The sequence below is a fragment of the Streptopelia decaocto genome, assembly GCF_964273445.1.
Source record: "Streptopelia decaocto genome assembly, chromosome: 4".
Taxonomy (NCBI): Eukaryota; Metazoa; Chordata; class Aves; order Columbiformes; family Columbidae; genus Streptopelia; species Streptopelia decaocto.
Genome location: NC_138658.1, coordinates 68,926,789 through 68,945,724, shown reverse-complemented (window position 1 = coordinate 68,945,724; position 18,936 = coordinate 68,926,789). Strand labels below are relative to the sequence as shown.

At 38.5% G+C, this 18,936-nt stretch overlaps 1 protein-coding gene across 2 annotated transcripts in view; it reads right to left on the bottom strand.

The window, feature by feature from the left end:
- The window catches only part of ZFYVE28 (zinc finger FYVE-type containing 28), a 160,036-nt gene that overhangs the window by 40,809 nt on the left and 100,291 nt on the right, over positions 1-18,936 (bottom strand). For both annotated transcript variants that reach the window (XM_082050423.1, XM_082050424.1), the window contains exons 4-8: positions 16,448-16,650; positions 14,567-14,656; positions 12,990-13,079; positions 10,586-10,687; positions 1,856-3,217 (exon numbers count right to left, since the gene is read on the bottom strand). In XM_082050423.1, coding sequence (XP_081906549.1) covers positions 1,856-3,217; positions 10,586-10,687; positions 12,990-13,079; positions 14,567-14,656; positions 16,448-16,650 — 1,847 coding nt within the window. The remainder of the gene's footprint in view (positions 1-1,855; positions 3,218-10,585; positions 10,688-12,989; positions 13,080-14,566; positions 14,657-16,447; positions 16,651-18,936) is intronic.

Here is an 18,936-nt window from a genome sequence, read left to right as displayed (position 1 = left end):
GTTCTGATTCACTTATCACTAAGAAGAAATAGTATTAATTAGAAAAAATTCAGAGAAAGACAAAAGGAATTATCAAAGCTGTGGACAACTTCTGGACAAAGAATGACGAAGTAGGCTGTGACTTCCGCAACCTGAAAAAGCCACCACGTAGGCACCGTGTGACCGAGGCCTACAAAGTCAGAACCAGCTGGAGAGGCCGGGCAGGATCCTGGAGCCCTTCAGGGACGCTGCCAAGAGCCAGGTCCAGAGCAAACAACAGCAACGCAGACTTACAGAACTCCGTAAACAGACAATTCTCATACAAAGTTTCTACACAATATTAACAGAGACTGGACAGCAGGTCATGACATACACAAACCATGGGAGGCTGAAAAAGAAGCTTTTATATATCTATACATATATATAATTTTATTGTATTTTGTAGACTTGTTCTCACAAATTTCACTTAATACCATCCCCAAGGAAAAAATTAGCAGGCAAATTGTCTGAGCTTTGTAAACAACGTATGATTTATCAGGACATTATAATTAAACATAATTACTTGTAAGCAATATCCCACTTGAAGTGTTATAAAATTATGAAATGTCAAAGGGATTTGTGAATTACTTCTTAAAATGAAGCCCACTAAATTTCTGTTGCAAGGCCTTGAATATGATCATACTTGCAAGCTTAAGTTCTCAAATACTCAGAATAATGAGGAAGATAAAATGACCTTCTCAAAAGTGAAGTTTTGTGCACAGTAAGTTGTGTTTTACCTCTAAGGGGAATAAACAGCATTCCAAAGAACTCTTGATTCTATTTCCACTACCAGTAAAATATTTCATAATTCAATTGGTATGTTATTAAACAAATGCTTATTTCTGTAGCCTTTATATTGTGGTAATGCTTCATGGTTCAAGCTACCCCCACTGCGCGATCCTGAACTCTATACACACATCACAGAAACAGAGATCTTCCGTCACACACACGATTTCCATGTACTGACACTGTGAGGCACAAAGGAAGAAAGCTGTCACAGAAATACAGAAAACAACAATAATTTGCAGTTAATTTCTTCCCTCTGCTTTATGATATTAATACTTCAGGGAACTGAAGACATTACTCACCACAAAACAGGTTATCCTCTAAGTAGCAAAGCAAAATGAAACCTGTTTTCCTACTGATGTGTGTAGGATCCCTAATGTCTAATCAAAGTGAAGCTGAAGCATAGCATTTTCTTTAATACAGCTATTATTATGGTCTCTCCGTGTTCTCTAGCTCCTTACTGTCATTACGTGGAACCTTAATCCATGACCTCTATTCTTCTATCAGCTTTGGCTGAAATGGTCCAATAGGTTTAAAAGCTGCTCCTGCACTCTATTAGGCTCCTTCAGCCTCAGACACTCACAAATACACTCGTGCCCACAGGCAACGTGATCAGATCTCTCAAATGAAACTAAGGTAACATATTTAGATCCCAATTTAATCCTGTGCACTGATGCAGAAGTTAACTTTTTAGTTTCTGCCAGACACACTTTTCCTGCAAAACAGCAGAGTACGACAGAGGTAATGACCCAGGTAATGTTTAGTAGCAACACGCTTTTTGTTACGTTAAACTGGTGAGATTAGTGTATTTGATTTCAATGATACAGAGACATTATATTATTAAAACTCAAGCGTTCTCTGAATGTTTTCCAAAAAAGCTGATGAAGTCCAATAAAAAGCTACTTGCATTAAAAAATATAAATTGAAAAATTCCTTAATCATGCAACACACTATTTTCTTTCAAATCAAGATTAATAATACACCAATCAACACAAGGATACAGGAATTTATCTACATGCACGTTACGACCAAAACCTCAAGCTGCTCTTACCTTGAACTAGATCTTGACTTTACATCTTCCTTGGCTGTCCTTTCACTATGAGCATCTTCATTGTTGTCCTGTTTTTTCTCACATAGCTGTTTTCTCTTCTCCCACTTCTTCTGCTGATTTGAGATGCTTTCTGCTTCTCCTTGTGAGTCATTTTCTGCTCCCACCTGTGAACCTGAGGAATGTGCCAGGCACTTAGAGGAGACAGGCAGTTTTTGCTCTTCTCTGCCAAAGTCTCTTTCTGCTAACAAAGCAGAAGTTTCAGGTCTTAACGTTTCCTGTGCAGGGACTGAATCGTCCAAGTTATCTACACGGTCCATTTCTTTAGACTTTACTAACGTGTATGAAGCATTTACAACACCTCCTGCAGAATGTTTAGTCTTCAAACCTTTAACACTGTCCTCCCTGCTGTCTTCACAGCTGCCACAACACACACAAGAATTAATTAGACAGTTTGTGGCAGCAATACTGAGTTTATGGGATTCATCCTCCTCATTTGGTAATGGATTAGCAGATCCAGGAACACAACTAATAGCAGCTTCTGGAGTTGTTACTGGGGATTCTGAGCTAGAGGGAGATTTAGGGTTGAATATTACAGTAGCAGATATTTTCATTCCCCCTGTCCTGTGAGCTATCACTTCTGCCATTTCTGCATCATCAGCATATGCATCCCAGCCATTGAGGTATAACTGTGAGTCTGGACCTTCTAGACAGCTGCATGAATTCTGAACTGAGATGCCAGACATCTGTTTGCTATCTTCAATATTGTTATTATTGCTTAAGTCACTTTCAGCATCTTTCAAAAGCAAAGTTTCCTCTGCCTGATGGCCGTTCTCATACAACAAAGCATCTCGATATTGCAGATTCTGCTTCGAATCGTGGCAAGGGTTATTCACCCAAGCAAAAGTATCACCTACTGAATCCAACCCAGCAAGAGCTTCTCCTGCTCCATCTAGGTCATCCATGAAAAAAACTCTGTCCTCTTCATCAGTTAAATTGTCAAGATGGTGTCTTGTTGGTGAAGCTTCTGTGCTAGAAGTATTTCTCACACTAGGTCTGTGAGCTGGAGACTGACAGATGCTTGGAGGGGAAAGCAGAGAAGACATTTCATCTCCGACTCTGTGTACCATCCTATTCAGCTGCTCCAGCTCCTGTTCATCGTACTGCATAGAACAAGCCAGCTCAGCCTCCGTGTTTTCAGCTTTTCCTGAAAGCTGCTTGGCAGGCAAGGTCGCAGTTATGCCCGGTGTAATGACAGAGGGGACTTCAGGGTCTGCTCTGACAGGAAAATCCACATCTTGAGAGATGCAGAGGTTACGTTCCAGTGTGTGAAGTTCATCCTCTGTTAATGTCTGAAGTAGATCCCTGAAAATGAAGGAACACACATGTCAGTTTGCATTTACAGTCATAGGAGGCACTGACGTTAGAGTTTTTAAAAAAGCTTTTACTATTAGTAAAGAAATTCAGGGGCACAGAGAACTTTCAGCTGTAACTCAAGGTGCATTTGGCATTGATATTCAGAACACATGATTGCTGATTCCTGAATTTGAGATTACTCATGCATATGCAGGGTACCAAATTATTTACATCCTCGCAATGACAGCCCAAAATAAATCAAATCACACACAAAAATGGATCTTTACCCCTCCCCACCTACTTATTGTGACAGTATTACCCACATTAGATATATTGTCATTTTAATTTTTTAATTCACAGATTTGAATTTGCTTAGCAAGCCAATTTGCCATCCTTCGTACTAGATTCTTAAAATTATTCTGCAAAAGAGTACCGCAGAAGTTTCACACCATTATACTGTCAGACAAAAAGAACTCATTAAAGATTTCATCAGCATTGCTTATGTAACGCTGATGTCTGGGAAGCCTGTTCACTGAAACCAGGACTGGGAGATGGGTGTCTCCTGCCTCAAACATGTAACTCAGTCCTGAGGGAGCTGAGCTTCTGCATGATGTGAAGAATCAGGCAGACCTAAAAGCAAACGTTTAGGTATTTACTAAACTGTGTTTTCTAGAGTCATGTAACATCCCCAATGTTATCAAGCATCCTCAGTATTGCAGTTTAGGACAATAAGCACCTAAAAGCAAACTGTTATTTGAGGTGGTTACATATAAGTACTTTCTAACATTAAAACAAATGCATAGACATCACAGCACTTAATTTTAGGTCTGAATTTGATTTACAATATGCTTCTGAATTAGAAACCACATATAAAAATATCCTCTGTCAAGAACTGCTGTCGACATTTTCAAAGATCAGCAAGTATAGTTTAGCATAAATGAATGTATGCGAAAAAGAAGACCTTCTGCTTAAACAGAGGCAGGAGTTCATAATTCCTCATGTGTTTAGAAATCATTGGCTAGCAGGTGACATGCAGCTGGCTTAACAGCAGCAGCAACAACAGCAACAACAACAACTTAATTCCCTTAAAGGAGTAACTTCAGTCTAAACAAGAGGACCAAAAAAACCCCAAAGACACATTCAGTGCATCTCCCATCTTGATTTCCAGGCAATGGCCTGTATTCTTGTTAACTCAAACACCAAATCTTTTTCCAAGTACTATCACTAAAAGATCAAATTGCCTAAAAAATACATCACTGGTATCTGACTTGTATATCAGCTACTCTACAATTTGGAAAAAATATAATAGTTTAGATAAGCACACTTAAGTCAGGATAAGTATAGAACATACATTTCTATGGTTATGTACATTCCATACAATTAACATCTTTATTTTTAAAAAACTCATGTTTTATATGAGAGTTATATGGCCCTGAAAAAAATTCTAATGGAAAAATTCTATGGAAGAAGTACCCTATATAAGAACAATTGCACTATTTTATCCCCCCTTTTTCACTTGTTTCCACATTCCTTAATAGAGAAGTCAGTATTTCTTTGTATCATTCCATATGCATCTTCAAGTCTGAAGTTTGACAATTTTTTCAGTCATAAATGAGTAAGAAAGGGAAATGGGCAATCTTTGACACAGCCACTTACCTCATAAAGTTATCTGTGGCACACTAGAACATTTACAAGACCTGTACATTTATTTATTTTGCATAAACAGTATATAATGATACCATCTCTTTACTCAGATCTTTTATTTAAACAGTAATCTGTAAGAGATTAATCATTTTAACATCACCATCAAAAGAAACTGACAGAGAATGGTTTAAGTTTTAAGGTCAACATTCAAATAGTTGTTTATTTGTGAAAGAATTCCACCAATATAATCTATAAAAAACATAGAATAAAAGAATCTTTGCCATGAGGCTTTGTATTATGAATTTTGAGTTTGTCAGTTTTTACAGACATGCTGTGATGTAGGATTTTATAAGCAGAAACAAAGTAATGTGGGACTAGTAAAAGTTGGGGGTTTTTAATTTGAAAAAACCACAGAGTAAGTAAATTCAACAGTGAAGAGTTTAAGCTTGACCCTCACCTTTGCAAAGATATTAAAACCTAAGCCTGGAGAATGCTCCAGGGAGACATTATAGCGGCCTTTCAGTACTTAAAAGGGGCCTAGAAAAAAAGATGGGGACAGACTTTTCAGCAGGGCCTGTTACAACAGGACAAGGGCTGATGGCTTTAAACTAAAGGAGAGGAGATTTGGGCTAGACATGAAGAAGAAATGTTTTACATTGAGGGTGGTCAAACCCTGGCCCAGGTTGCCCAGAGAGGGGGTGGATGCCCCATCCCTGGAGACATCCCAGGCCAGGCTGGACGGGGCTCTGAGCAACCTGATCTGGGTGAAGATGTCCCTGCTCATGGCAGGGGTGGCACTGGATGAGCTTTGAATGTCCTTTGCAACCCAAACTGTTCTATGATCCTATACAATATTTCTGGGTCAGGCCAGGGTCCATCAAGTAGAGAAGCCTGTCTCTACAGTAGGTCCTAAGGCTGAGCATAAGAACAGGCCAAGCCCTCTGGGATCTCTGCCCAGTGCATCCCACTGGCTTACATCAGCCTCTGGCTCAGGGATTTCTGAACCAAGGTGGCATCTGTGTGCTCAGCAGTCCTCAGGGAACTCTTCTTGCACAGATGAAAATGTGTGTGTCAGGAACTGCTCAACAGTAAACTGCTTAAACATCAGCTACGCTCCTCCATACACCACAGCCAAACCCACTTCTCAAAACACAAGAATTCGCAATCCTACAAACACAGTCTATACTAGAAACAATCAAAGGGATTTGCATTCCATTCAAGCTGATCAGCATAACTAGGAATGAAATGGGCCCAGGGAAAAATCTAAGACTGAATCTTCTGTCTTTTAGCATCTAGTCTGGGGTTCTATTCAGGCTGCAGAACATCAGAGCAGCGCCCAGGATGCCTGGATGCTCAGAGCTACTCCATATGGGTTTCACACATTTCACTGAAAAGTGAGTGCTAGAAACACATATTAACTTCCCCCTGGCTAGCTTCATTGACCTGAGTAAAAAACTCTTCGCTTCTGTCAACAACACCACCTCAAAATATAAGAATTGTGTGCAGTTTCAAGGAGAGGTAAATAAAGCTTCATTTAAAAAAACTAATGGAACCAGTTGATGGTACTCATGTCTTTTTAGGTGAGTCAGGTCCATGCTGCCTCGCAAGAGCTGCGATACAGAATTGGTTGTATTACATGTGCTAGTCCACCAGACCTGTTATTTCAGTAGAGAAATAATCCTGCTTTAAATTCAAAGGAAATATTCTCATTTTCCCAATTCAAACACCAGAAATTTTGCTGTTAACAGATACAGCTTGTTCTAAAAGAGGTTTGGACAATTATCTTCACCTCTCTGCATACAAAAACCCTAAGCTCACTGGGCTGTGCTAAATACAAGTAGCCTTGCAAGGTGACAAATCCTTGATCAAGTTACTTTTTTGACGCACTGTATTTGAGATTACACAGGATTCACTGCCAACATTAGGAACGTGGCACGTTTTAAAATGCCTATTGACAATAAAATTAATATGAGCCAGTGTACAGAAAGAAATGTTAAATCTCACTACTGAAAGTTTAAAGCTAAACATCAAGCGTCATTATTAAACCATAAGGTTTAATTAAGCTGTAGCTACTTCCACGATTAACTTCCTTTCTGCTGAAGCATCTGTAACTCATCATTGGATCCAAGCAAGCACTGTGCTCTCATGGAAAAGAGATTTCTCCCTCTGCTTCCATTATTCAGAGAGGTTCTGCAGCCCCCCTCGGCAGCAGTGGTGAGCTTGCTGCTCACAGAGGCTGCAGAGAACACTGAATTTAAAAAGGGTGTACGTTGAGGCTTCACCTGCTTTTACTCTTTTTGGCAAGGCAAGGCAATCCAGCCTTGAAAACATGAGGAATGTTCTTCTTCCAGCGGCTACAACCATCAGCAGAAAAACAAAGTCCTTAAGCTGCACTCTGCTTGTTACAAGCAGCAGTAAAAATTTACTATGCCTATTGCAAAATGGATAAACGTAATTTTACTCTGCTGCCAATATCCAGGGTGCACAAACTACTTCTTCAAAGATCTGAGGCTAAATGTCCATTTAAAGACAAATTTGGCTGGATAGAGGACAAACACCCAGATGCACTGATCTTGCACATTCTCCAAGTTTCCCTCATTTACTTTGCTCCCGTTCCAACTAGAATTTTAAATTGTCTGTTTTTGGAGAATGGCATTGTTTTTATTGCCAGCCTGTGCCTCAGTTCATGCTCTGAACAGAGCATCACCAGCTGCTTTTATGAAACTGCTGCCACAAGAACACGACGCAGGTACAGGAATGAAATCTGCACCCTCCTGCTTCTGTGGTGCTGAGCTGAGCTCAGCACAGCGAAGTCCACAGATCCACTCTGACAGATAAGCACTGACACACCACAAATATCACTGGTACTCCTTTACTGCAAAACTTTTAAATCAATGTTTTAAACACCGCCACCTTTGAAAAACTAACCAGTTTCCCCCCAATCACTATGCAGACTTTAAAAGCTGATGAGTTTCGCAAGCCTCCCCACATTCTTTAACACACCGACAACAGGTACACCACATACAATTTATAGTTAATGATACAGAAGGGTTTTGGTGTACTTGAAATGGTCCGATCCTCTGATTCTGCACAGCTCGATGTGTGGTCTGCTCGATTCTGCACCACCAAAACCCATCGGGACCCTCCCATCAACTGTAATGGTCCACAAACAGGCGCTGGGTGAGCAGAGGGCTCTGGAAACAGGGCAGAATTAAGCAGTACAGCAAAATCCCAAGTTTGCTTACATTTGAAAATCTCCATGTAGCAGCCTCAAATATATATATTGTATAGGTAACATTTTATCTGAAGAATGTTCAGTGTCACAGGCATCCAAGCTAAATATCTGTGATATGGCTTTGAGTACTTACTAGGCAGATTATGGTAGTTTGGTAGAAACAGTTCAAATATCTCAGTTTAAGAGGAACAGAGATAACACTACTGTATAATTGTGCATTGGTAGATGTATAAAATACCAATGCTGATGTTTTATATCTAAAATAAAAATCAACAAAAGAACCTTGCTTAGGCACCCAAAGTCATTGTTTGCTGCTCAACCTTATCAAAACCTTAACAAGAACCCTTATCTTACTGCTTTTGCTCCGTCTCCACAATATCAATTGTTTTCAAAGTTGCCAGCCACCAATAGGACACCAAAAATTTCCCTAGCCAACAGATATTTTTCTCTGCTAGTTCTGATTTAATTACGTGGATCCACATAAATACAGTGCTTATCGCTGCCTTCAACAGGAGCAATGTTTTAGGATAATACAGCTCAAAAATTACCTGTAATCCTACACAATAATCAGCTGTCTATTTGGTGTTATTCCATGAGTTAAAATATTAAGTTGGCTAAAAAGCTGTAGAACTTTATGGAGGAATGTACTGGAATGCAAGGGAATGGCAGGAAGATGTGCCAGGGGAGGTTCAGGTTGGACATGAGGAAAAGGTTCTTCACCCAGAGGGTGCTGGACACTGGAACAGGCTCCCCAGGGAGGTGTCACAGCCCCAAGCCTGACAGTGTTCAAGAAGAGACCGGACAACACCCTCAGACACAGGGTGTGAACTGTGGGGTTGTCACAGACAGGGACAGGAGTTGGACTTGATGATCCATGTGGGTCCCTTCCAACTCAGGACATTCTGTGATTCTACGATACTGCAGAGATGTGATCATGTTCTGAAAGAGTATTTTCATTTTTTCCATTGAAAATTATAGTTATTGAACAAACATGCATTTTACTAATGTGTTTTCAACCCAAGCGTTAAGTTCAGATTAACTGAAAATTAAATGGACTAAGCGATAAACTGACTTCATCGATTTTCATTTTCCATGTTGTGAAATGTAAGCAGTAAGCAGAAAGATTATGAGAAGCATTTAGCTTTTAAATATTCTTTCTGGCTTTAGTCAGCCAGTGGAATGCTGGTGAACATTCCTGTGACAGCCATATATTGGGAATAAGATACTTTAACATAAACTTCACAGACTTCTTAAGTTTCAGTACCATTAACGTTGTTTTCCCCCCTTTAACTTAGGTTTTGCTCCTCAATTCATGTTGCTCTTCTTGGCTCAGTATTTTACAAAACCATAAAAAAAGTCAGTTTGTAAATTTTAATTCTGAGATTTCAATATAAATATAATGTACCTAAAAATAAAACTGTATCACTTCTAGACAGAAATCCTGGGAAATCCTCAAGAGACACAAAAGGATGTGGCTTGGATATTGGTACAAGCCAACTTCAGATATAGGTTCCTCTCTGAACCACCCCTGGCAGAGCCTGAGTTCTCCCTCTGGAGGTGCCTCACTTAAAGTTAGAGGAGATTAATCTGGATAAACTTATCTATACGAAAAATATTCTTACATCAAACTGTCATCACAACACACAGGGAAGGCAATAAACTGGTGAAAATTGGACAAGTGAAAGGAAAACTTCTGCCAAATTGTCTCTAGAGATTCCTAGGAACAACATCTGCAGTTGACATATACATTTGAATTCTAAGAAAATAATACGGCTTACAGATTTAGAAAAGGGCATTTTAACATGCAGATAAAATACCTTGAGGGTGAAAACAAAAAACTGAATATAAAGATCCTTTAAAGATACAATTTCATTTCTCCAAAGTTACAGTCTTCTAAACACCTCAACTAAGAAAAACAACATATGTTAATGCCCTTTATACTTAAATTGAGCTAAAGCCAACATCTCCAATGGTTATCAAGACTGAAGTACTGTGAAAAGAGGTGTATATATATATAAAATGACCCATCTTGTAAAAACAGGTCCACAATATGAAAAACCGATAGTCATTTCTATCAGATTAAGAATGACCTAAGTATTGCATCACAACATACTGAGAAAATGTAATAAGCCCAGTTAAACAGAAACATTGATGCTAATTAGAAACAGGTTCTCCCAAAAGTAAACTGCAACTTCAGTATTTCAGGCATCATCCAACCATAAGGACAATCTGAAATGTAATAAAATTATATTCAGAGAGAGAAAGTATTGCAGAAATGAAAAGTTCAGAAAACTGCAAAAAACTGAAAACTGAAAAAGTTCAGAAAACTGAAAAACTGCTTTTAGTTATTTAATGGGTATATCAAGCAAATGAGATGAGAACACAGTTTATGTTTAACATAGCAAACAAAAACACTTTCCTAGGAATTGATGTGGGTTTTTGAGCCTCTGATTTTCACTTCAGAAGAGGAGCAGTTACAACCACTTTTCATTACTTGCCTTATTTTTCTTAGCAATGTGTGAAAAGGCCTGAAGAGTTCAGACATATCTTCTGGTTTATGGTCCAAGTTTAATGGTCCCTCGGAATAGACAACAAGGCCACTGTAATACAAACACATGCATGAACACACACGAAAATGAAAATTTCATTACAAAGAACACCTACTGAATAAGGAGTCAAATGTAACTGTATGTAAACATTAGAACTAGAGTTCTTACATATTGTTATCTTATTTTTGTCTTATTTGCCCACAGTTAGAATTGGATGTTATTTAATGCAACAGAAAAAGAACCCCATCCTCTCCCAAAACATGAGAAAAAGCAACGGAAATGTAAGGGAAGTAACATACGTTTATATAATTGCTGCAGCCGACACATAAAAAAAAATAATAAACTGATTATCAAGTAAGTTGAAGAAAGACCACTAGAGAGAGGTTTCAAATGGCTTTTTCTTTCCAGTCTAAATAATTTCTAGGTAAGACAGTTGATTCTTGAGTTCCTTTCAGTACTTAAAAGGAGCCTAGAAGAAAGACAGGGACAGACTTTTCAGCAGGGCCTATTACAACAGGACAAGGGCTGATGGCTTCAAACTAAAGGAGAGGAGACTCAGGCTAGACACGAAGAAGAAATGTTTTACATTGAGGGTGGTGAAACCCTGTCCCAGGTTGCCCAGAGAGGTGGTGGATGAACCATCCCTGGAGACATCCCAGGCCAGGCTGGACGGGGCTCTGAGCAACCTGATCTGGGTGAAGATGTCCCTGCTCATGGCAGGGGTGGCACTGGATGAGCTTTGAAGGTCCTTTCCAACCTGAACTCTTCTTTGATTCTATAAATACAATCTGATACTAACACATGGTAGAAAGGAAAACACATTTGCTAAATCACATAAAATACATTTAGATAATACCATACTTCTAAATCAACTCAGCACTTGCAGAAATTTCCCTGGAAAGAGGTTAGTTCACAATCCTGAAAGCCTTCGTGTACTTCACTGTAGAATTCCCAACAGTTCCTCCACTCCTGCTCAAACCTGTCTGCGTGTCAGGGATCAAACATACCAGGTGCAAGGTTCACTGACACTTATGAACATACCAGGCAACATATGCTGTATAATGTGTATGGTAAAACCGATGTCTGAAAACCAACTGTAGACAAAAGTGACTCTGAAAAGTATTCCTTAAAGCTTTGCTATTACAGACCCAAAGGGATCCAGCACTTCTTGCCCCAAACACATCCGTCTCATTAAGGAACAGAGTGACCCCATGGCAACTTTGGGATGCATTTGTCTTGACTTTAAAGGCTTTGTCTTTCACAGCCCAAATCAAAGGCCTGCATTTCTTCCAGACAACACCACATCAGGATGGTTTCGTTTTTTGGTGGAACTTCACATGGTAGTGACTTATTTCCAGATCACTGGATACTTAGAAGTAGTTGAACGTCTTTTCTGCCCCTCTCTCCTCCTTTGTAATTTGGGGGCTAACATGGTGTATTTTCCAGAGAGCCCTTGGTTTTCTAGTTAGTCATCATGTATTCTTCTTCATTGTGTCTTTCAGCAGCTTCAAACTGAGTTCTCACACTCCACTTGTCTTTCCATAATCAGATTATTACTGTTATCATTTTTAGAATAACAGTTACAGACAATATCCTATTTAACAGGAACAATGGGCCACAGAGATTTCCTGAGGAGAAGTGTATTACACTCAGGATTTGAGGTTTCTTATTTCCCTCAATTATGCTGCTTATATTAGCTAACTTTAAAACATTCACAATAGTAAAATATTAAACACATGCTGGCTTTACTCCAGAGAAACGGCTGTCTTAGTAAATCATGAAGACGCATCAGAAAAAATGCATCTGATTTGTTCAATATTGCAAAAACTGCATGAAGTAAAAAACCTGGTTTTATTTAGTTGTCTTGAGTGGTCAATACAGGGCACAAATCTACACAACATTATACATGTTAATACTTTCCTTGGAAAATATTTAAGCCTAACTCAGTGGTCACAACACACTCAGTTTGGCATGACAACTCTTTTTGAAACTGAAGTCATTAAGAAAAATACATAAGTCCTATGGAAAATTTTTGGTTTTCAAGACTTGTATCCTTGAGTGTAACAAAACATCTGCTTTCAAAAAATAATTCTGAAAACGTGACATCCTATAGACTGATGTTCTTCAGTCATCTTTAAATCTCTTTCCGGAGGATGACTGATCAATTGCTCCACATTCCTGCCTTCTATAGTTAGAGTTTTACCTTCTCTTTTATTATTTTCTTTTGATAGTCCACATGAAACTGGTCATGATTAAAAAAACAGAGAAAGTACAAGCAAATTCAGGTGAAAGAAAACATGCTGAAGTTCTGAATGAAGTTTTTGAAATAAAGAAAGTAGTTAAAATTCCTTACCATACAATGGCTAATCTTGGAATTGTAAACATTAAAGCTGGTTCATAGTCATCTATCATATCTTGAGTGAGGTATCCAAGCCTTAAGGCTCTAGGCAGAAAAAGAAAATTATGAAGTAAGAGATCAAACTCTTGAAGAATAAATTTAAACTGGAAAAAAAATTGTAAATATGCTATAATCCAGATCAAACGGATAGTATTTAACTCATGAACTGTTTTTGTACAATCTAAAACACTATATATGTAATGGACTGCTGTAGTCTCTGCTTAAAGAAAACCAACAACTTTCAACACTTAAAGCTTTTATAGCCATCCAAAACCAAAATATTCTTCATGCCACTTGCCCTCTTTATTTACTATTTCGTGCCAAGCTGCAGCTTGATACGGAAAACCACTCCTGCTTAGAGTTTTTCAATTAAAATAAACATTTTTAAAGTAATAAAGTGTTTGGTTTCATTTTCAAATAAAACTTGCTATAACCTTTTAGGTCAACCTCTCCTAAACTAACCACATTAAAGAAAAGCCATTTTTATACAGTAATTATTGCTGAAGTCTGAGGGTTAATATTTGGGGGACACTTCATTGTCCTCTAAAAACTTTTCAAATATCTTAAGCCCCTTTTAGACCAAACCCCAATTTGTTTAGATTTCTCATTGGCTACGTTTCCCAGGTTTCTTCACTATTTCTTGATTTACTCGTAAGTTTCACAGTTTACTCAAAAGTTTCATAATTTCCTCAAATTTCTTGTCCAATATTGGTGCAAAAGACAACACTCAAACCAGCACATGAGTCCTGCTGAGATCTGACTCATCCTGAAAAGAATGGTAACTCTCTGATGGAAGGTAATTCCTCCTGCTCATTACTATTATGGGTTATAATCCTGTCTTTTAAAATGCTTGAAACACCTCTGATCTTGTTGTCACCTACAGACGGTGGCAGTGACCTCTGCAGCCCTTCAGTCCTTAATGGAACTGTCAACCGCACCAGCCTCTGGGTCCTACTTCACAAATTCTTTTAATATGGCAGTAAAACCAACACTTACTCCAAGTGCATTTTACAGTCAGTAACTGTACCTTACACTTAGGAATTACTGGATTGGTTTTGTTTGTTTTTAACATCTCTTCATACATAGAGAGTCAAGCTTTAGTCCTCATAGATTTGAAAGAGACTTTCCAAGTTCTTAATAATAATCACTGGAGGTTCACAGATGATTTGAATCAACTCCCCATGTATTCTTGCATGAAATATCATTAAGTCTTGATGCCTTAAACAGATTTAGCTCATTTAAATGCTTAGTCTTCACTTACACATCTAACTAAGCATACCAACAATATTGTTATTGTTGGATTATTAACTTTTGGGTCTTTTTTTCTGTCTAGAAAATAAAAGCATAGGCTTGTGCCTGGCAAGCATGCTTAATGCTTTTTAACTTTCTACTTCATAACATTCCTACTAGAAAAGCAAAATACCTGGTGGTTTATGATGATTCTTAAAGGCTACAGTTAGAGTATTTCCACAAAAGCTCAGACTGAAAATACACATAGAAATGAAAATACAGTACTTGACTATAATGCTTACCTCTCCACAGTTTCACAGAAAAGTACAATGACCTCTTGCTGTACATAATATTCTTTTGGAGACTTCACAGGTACCATGGCCGACACATAACTACGGAGATTATAAAATAATGTTCTATTATTTCACACAATTCAACAAATCAGATCATAAATAAAAACAAACCTAGGACAAATCGTCTTAGGAACATAAGCTTTTTTTGTACCGTTTTGTGTTTATTTTGACAGCACTCACTATGAAAATTGTGCAGCGTAAGAATCTATAAGAAACGCAGCCCATTTACTTATTGCAGATGGAGACAGTGAAACTCAATAGTAATTTATAACTGCACACATTTAGAGCATGGTACATTGGAACTCCATACTGTGTGGCACAGGCAGGTAGGTCCTAGAAGGATCTTTAGAGCCGTATCTTGAAGATACAATAGTTTATTCTGCATTTCCTTAAGGAAAAAACAACCAACCAAACAAAAAACCCCACCAAAAGCAAATCAAAACAAACCCAACAAACAAACAAAAACCAATAAACCAACACAAAACCTAAAATTCACATTTCATCTATAAAGATTTGACCTGTAATTACATTAGTGAAATTCAGTTACTCAGCAGAGACAATTCAGGAGACTCAAACTCCGGCCTCATTTCTATGTGGAATTACGGGCAAACCCACCAGTTCATAAGGCAAGAAATACTGGTAAAAGTAAGTGGTTTTCTGTCACCATATTACTTAATTGGTCATTTGTAGACTACAGGTAACATAGGAAGAGAAAAAAAATGTTTGTAAAACAATGGTAAGGAAAAATGCTGTAAGTAGAGTTGGTATAAACAGAAACAATTGACAGGCACCATCAAGGAATGGTTACTGACTGTTATCATGGGTGTCTGCGCTCAAAACTGCACTTAAAAACATGTTTTTAGCCAGTGTTTCCAATTAAAAATATTCTCAATGTAACAGTATAATCATGTTTTTTTTGAATCAGAACAAGTTGGTTACCTGTGCGACACAACGAAACAGAGTATGTGTACTGAGGAAGGGCAGACAGTTACAGGAGACAAGACAGTCTACAGATTATTACCAAGAGAAATTTAACACACTCTCCAAGACACCTGTTCTGCTAAAGGTAGGAATGGCTGTATTATGTCAGACCCATAGATAATCTTGTCCAGTATCCTGTGTGTAACTACGCCCAGCACCACAAACATCTCAGAGGTGCGGGAAGCCGGCTTAAATTCTGAAGCGCAGTGCAAGCCACGGTCAACGTCCATAAGTAGCTACTTTTCATACCCCCAAAGCAGTTATTTTTATTTTTGCTATAAGCCCCCAAGTCATTTTTCAATCACAAGTTTTTAAATCTGTGAGTTCCTGCAGCTAATTATGGCTTGTGTAAAAGCACTTCATCAGATTTCAGTTTGCCTTCTTAAATTCACTGCGCGCATCCTGCTTTATCTCCAAGCACAAGAGAACAAAACCCCAGTCTCTAGACTGTTTGCTATCATTTTTTTTAATATCTCTTGTTTGTCGCCTTTCATCTGACAAAGAAAACATTAATGGAAGACATTTATGGCTTGCTTTCGTGTTGTGGAAAGCCTCCCTCAAATGCCATATGCCAGTATGTAAGTGGAAGATTATAGTTTAGTTGAAGAGAGCAAATGTTGATTGCTAAAAAGCTATTTCATTTTCTTTTCATTATTGGTGCACTGGAAGGAAAAAGTCTAACAACACAACAAATTACTAAAGAATTCAAACACCATGATAAAAAAATTACATACTATTTCCATAAAAATAAACCAGAACAAAACGGCCAACTTCCAAAAACCAACAAGCCACCCAACAGCTGTAGTAGCCAAGTCAATGCCCACAATGCATTTAGTTCAGATCTTTTACCTTAATTCGAATTCAGCAAACAGGACGTCAAAGTGCTTGAGTGAATCTTTCATTTTTTCTGTGTAGAGGTTCAAATCCCTTAAGGCCTGGTCACGAATGATATTTCTCACTTCCTCCAGGCTTCGGGTCAGATCTTTGGCCAACGGCCTCATAGCCATGCTCTCAATTTCACGATTCATAATAATTGAACCAGCAGCCAAGCACTATGAAATAAATTAAGAGAGAAAAATATTAATTTTTGCAAAGTTACTTTTCTGTTAAAACCACCCACAAGATGTGATATTTAATACTTTGAACAAGGGCGGAACTAGGCCCCAATTTGCTGCAAATCAATAAAACAGAGAAAGATTTAAGATTAATATGCTGAGAGTCATAGGCCTTCTGATAAGAGGTCAGGGAGACATGAGAATAGGGGAGACTCAAGTGGAAGAACCACAGAGCTGACAGAAGAACTTAAAGCTCTTTTCCCCACTAGTTAGGCAATAAGCATTGGTAGGATATATACTCCGTGTACACAAAGATTGCTTGTTTAAAAGGTATATGAATCCAGAGAAAGTACTATCAATGGTCTGTTTTGATTCAGGCTGTGCTGCTTGAGGTTGTAAAATAAACCTGTTCCTTACAAAAAGAACAGAAATTCTGCAGCTGTGATGCCTTTTGCCGCAAAACTGGTCACACTGGCTATGAGACCAGGGATCCAGCTAGATCAGCATCCCATGTCCACAGAAACCACTAATATATTTAAAAAAAAACATAAAATCACTGATTCTGTGACCTTTCAGTTTCTGGAAAGCAGCTATTTAAGAGACTCCTTGCCCCAAAAATCACACATGGACTCCACCTGACCTGCTCACAAAGACATTAAAAGTAGATTTTTACTGTAACACATTATTAAAAGTTTTTTAAAATCTTGCCATTTAAAGCAAGTTATTTAATAATCTCCGTGAATGGCTTTGCTCCTTTAGGGATACCTTTGGAAGACAACAATTGTCAATGTAAATCATACTTGCTTTATTAAGGAAAATATTTTTATTAATGGAAAATACGCAAGGTTGTTCTAGTCTCAAAGTTTTTGGTTGGTTGGTTGGGTTTTTTTGTTTTGTTTTGGTTTTGTTTTGTGTTTTTGGTCGTTTTTTTTTTGTTTGTTTGTTTAGTTTGGTTGGTTGGTTTGTTGGGGTTTATTTATTTATTTTTTTAAACCCAGTTTGCAGCTCTGTGTCCCTTCCCTGTCCCCTGCACTCCTGTGGACAGGAGGCATTTCTGCAGCTCCAGGGGGACCTGCAATCCCAGCCCTGGCTCAGTAGCCTGATGCACCAACTTGTCTTCTACAGGCACTCAGGGAAGATCATGTTCTTACCTCTGATCAGCCAAAGGAGCATTTGTGGGTAATATGGACAAGACAATTCTCACTCGTTGATATGTACTCTTAGTCTGATAACTCAGAGTGATTGTACTGACAAGGATACATAAGTGTACATTTGTAACAGCCCATACATTCTTCTTTACTGCATGAATTTACAGGAGGACGGTGCCTACCGTAGGACAAGTCAGCATGACTTCAGCACCATGTATAGTACTTTCTGTGAAACAAACAGGTCTCTCCAGTCTGCTGGTTTGATTTGGAGACAGCGAAAGTTTGATTCGGAATGAGTAAAAGCATTGGTTTATACAACATAAATGGTTTATACAACGTGGTCTTCTTCTAGAAGATACTGCCTGTCTTGGTGATTCCGTCTAGCATTTTCCACAATGCATGGAGAAGTTACTACATGGGCTGACATTTTTCCTGTTTGTTTATGTAATCCCAATTTGTTAGTGCCTTAGAGTAAATAAGGATAACAAGATTCACAGGGATTCATTATGGATAGTTGCTGAAAGCATTACCCCATCTTCTCCTACCTACCAAGAAAGCACCACTAAGCCTACGTGTCAGACTCCCAGTGTTTTAAAAGAGAGCATGGTGTCACCTGGGTGACAACACTGAAGGTGACCATGATGAGAAAAATTGCTGCTGTTTTTCCTGAAGACAAAATCATTGTGTAAATTCTACCCGGGACTTCCCTGACTCAGAGGAGCCTATAGTTAACCACTGTCAAAGACAGTTCCAGAAACAGAACATCTGCAGGTACATTGGACTGACCAAGATAGGACCTCCTGATGGAGAGCATGCACGTTGAAAAGAAAGGACGAACCGGCAGAGAAAAGAATGGGTGATAACAGGAGCCGAAGGATTGCTTCAAATACAGAAAAGGCAAAGCTGAAAACAACAAAACGAACACCACAAAGTGTTGTTGTGTGGTGGGATGTCCAGCCCGCTCCTCCCCCAACCCTCAACACATCCATCCTGCTTCAAGTCACCTTCAGGCCAGCAGACCTGAAGACACGACATTTACCATTAAAGATGCCACAACTACTAACAGGTACCTTACATATCACACCCTTTTTTGGTGACACTTCAGGCTTCCCTTGGTTAAAACAATTAAAGCTCA